This window comes from Arachis ipaensis, chromosome B08 (genome assembly GCF_000816755.2).
Source record: "Arachis ipaensis cultivar K30076 chromosome B08, Araip1.1, whole genome shotgun sequence".
Classification (NCBI taxonomy): Eukaryota; Viridiplantae; Streptophyta; class Magnoliopsida; order Fabales; family Fabaceae; genus Arachis; species Arachis ipaensis.
Genome location: NC_029792.2, coordinates 113345353 through 113347319, shown reverse-complemented (window position 1 = coordinate 113347319; position 1967 = coordinate 113345353). Strand labels below are relative to the sequence as shown.

Sequence of the window (1967 nt, the reverse complement as noted above, 5' to 3'; positions counted from 1 at the left end):
ATCTAGGAGTATATAATTAAATAAGTCCTTAAAAAATTGTGTCGGATTTTTCATTCCAAAAAAAAAATTGTTACGTAGAGATTCTTTAACTTTATAAAGGTAAGATATATAAATTGTTTTTCACATTTTTAGGATTTATTTATCCAAATAAAAATAATAGATTTGACTAAAATAGAGATTTATATATCTTATTTTTATAAAATTTAGTGATTTTAATAATAATTTTTTTTTGTGAACGAAAACGTTTTGAAGTGAAATTTCTTAAAAATTTATTTACGTATATAGTCAATATTTAGTAACTAATTTAAATTTTTTATTTTAAAACAAAAATAAGTTGAAGAAAACATTTGATAGGTATGACAAAAGTTGGTGGAACAAGTTAATTAAAATATGAAGCTAAAGCAAGATGAGTGACATTGATATTGTTATACAAACCTGGCAAGAATATTTTTTCCGACTGGAAGGCCCAACACCGATGTAGGAGTTGGAAGGGCGAATTTGAATCTTGCTGCGTTGTGGCTGAGTTGGGTCTTCTTTATAAGTTCAAATTCTTTGAAGTTGTTGGGGTCCAGGCATTCTAGAAGAAAACAAATACACATATATTAGAACTCTCACTTTTCTTAGTTTACTCATATTTTTAAACATTTGGAAGTATTATTGTATTATTATCGTTTCTTTATTTTAAGACATTCTAAAAGAAAAGGGTCATATGAACATATTTAAAAGCTATGTTATGGATACTATCACACACAGATAAGGCGCAAATAAAATTATTATTATTATTATTAATCTGAAAGAGGCGCAAGAGAAGAGAAATATAGTTAGGTGTTGAGGGTTTTACATACATTTAATTTTCTATGTTCAGAAAAGAAAAAAATCTTTAAAAAATGAAAGAAATAAATCACCAACTTTGTTGTTAGCTAAAAATATTATAAATTGATAAGATTTTTAGATAATTTATAAATTTGAGGGATTTTTTACCATTGAACTAATTTTTTAGGTTGAATTAAATCTATCTAATTTAAATTTTAATATGGTATCAGAATCTATTCGATCTAATATTATTAGATTATTCACCTATAAATATTCACGTTTCAAATAATCATTTCTAAATTCATAACTCTTAAGTATAGGATTTTTAGATAGTTTATAAGTAATTTTTTTGGATTGAGATGGGTTTGTCTAATATCAATTTTAATAAAAGAAAATAAACTTGTTTAAATTAAAGACTTAACAGTAAAAATAAAATCTAGGTAAAATAGTAACATACTTTTGGGAACTTTGGTTAACCGATGATAAAAATAAGCAGCGGTGAGACCAACGGCGACAAGAGCAACCGCACCACCTAGCAGCTCCGGGTGCAGGTTCTCAGCAAAGTAACGAAGATGCCTCAAATCGAATTTGGTAAAACGAAATGACATTTTGAGTAATGGTAGTTCCAACATTTTGCAAGAGAATTGGGAAATGATTAACAGCTTAATTTATATATGTGTGTATGTGCATATGCGCCAGTTATATATATCATCATCAAGAAACAACCTTTTATTATGTTCATAAATGATTGGTTCTTTTCTTCTCTCTTTGTATGCTTGCATTGTTCTCAACAAAATGAAGCAAAGAATATCCCCAAACTTGTTTCGGAGGACATAATGTTCTGTACTTTTATTACGGACTATTACCCTTTTATATTGTATCATTCTACACAACTTGAATAGACAACTTGATTACACTCAATAATACACAAATCCTTTCTCCAGTTTAATTTCTCTTGTTTTTAACATGGTATCAGAGCCATGATATCCTCCTTGAAGAGGATAGGTTATTTTCCTTGCGGTGAAATCACCGTAGTTTTTGCATTTTTTTTCTATGCCATTTTGATGCTTTTTTACCTCACCGACTAGCCTATTTTCTCTGTCTTGTGTTTTTTTCGAGTCGAATGATCAAACACCATTGTCATCCATTGCTTA

The 1967-nt window shown here is 28.2% G+C and overlaps 1 protein-coding gene across 2 annotated transcripts in view; it reads right to left on the bottom strand.

Moving 5' to 3' along the window:
* Window positions 1-1521, bottom strand: part of LOC107612034 (NADH--cytochrome b5 reductase 1-like) — an 8753-nt gene extending 7232 nt beyond the window's left edge. The window contains exons 1-2 of one of the 2 annotated variants that reach the window (XM_021109728.1): window positions 1271-1521; window positions 436-577 (exon numbers count right to left, since the gene is read on the bottom strand). In XM_021109728.1, coding sequence (XP_020965387.1) covers window positions 436-577; window positions 1271-1445 — 317 coding nt within the window. In that variant the 5' untranslated portion in view covers window positions 1446-1521. The remainder of the gene's footprint in view (window positions 1-435; window positions 578-1270) is intronic. The other variant, XM_016313873.2, reaches the window with a different exon arrangement.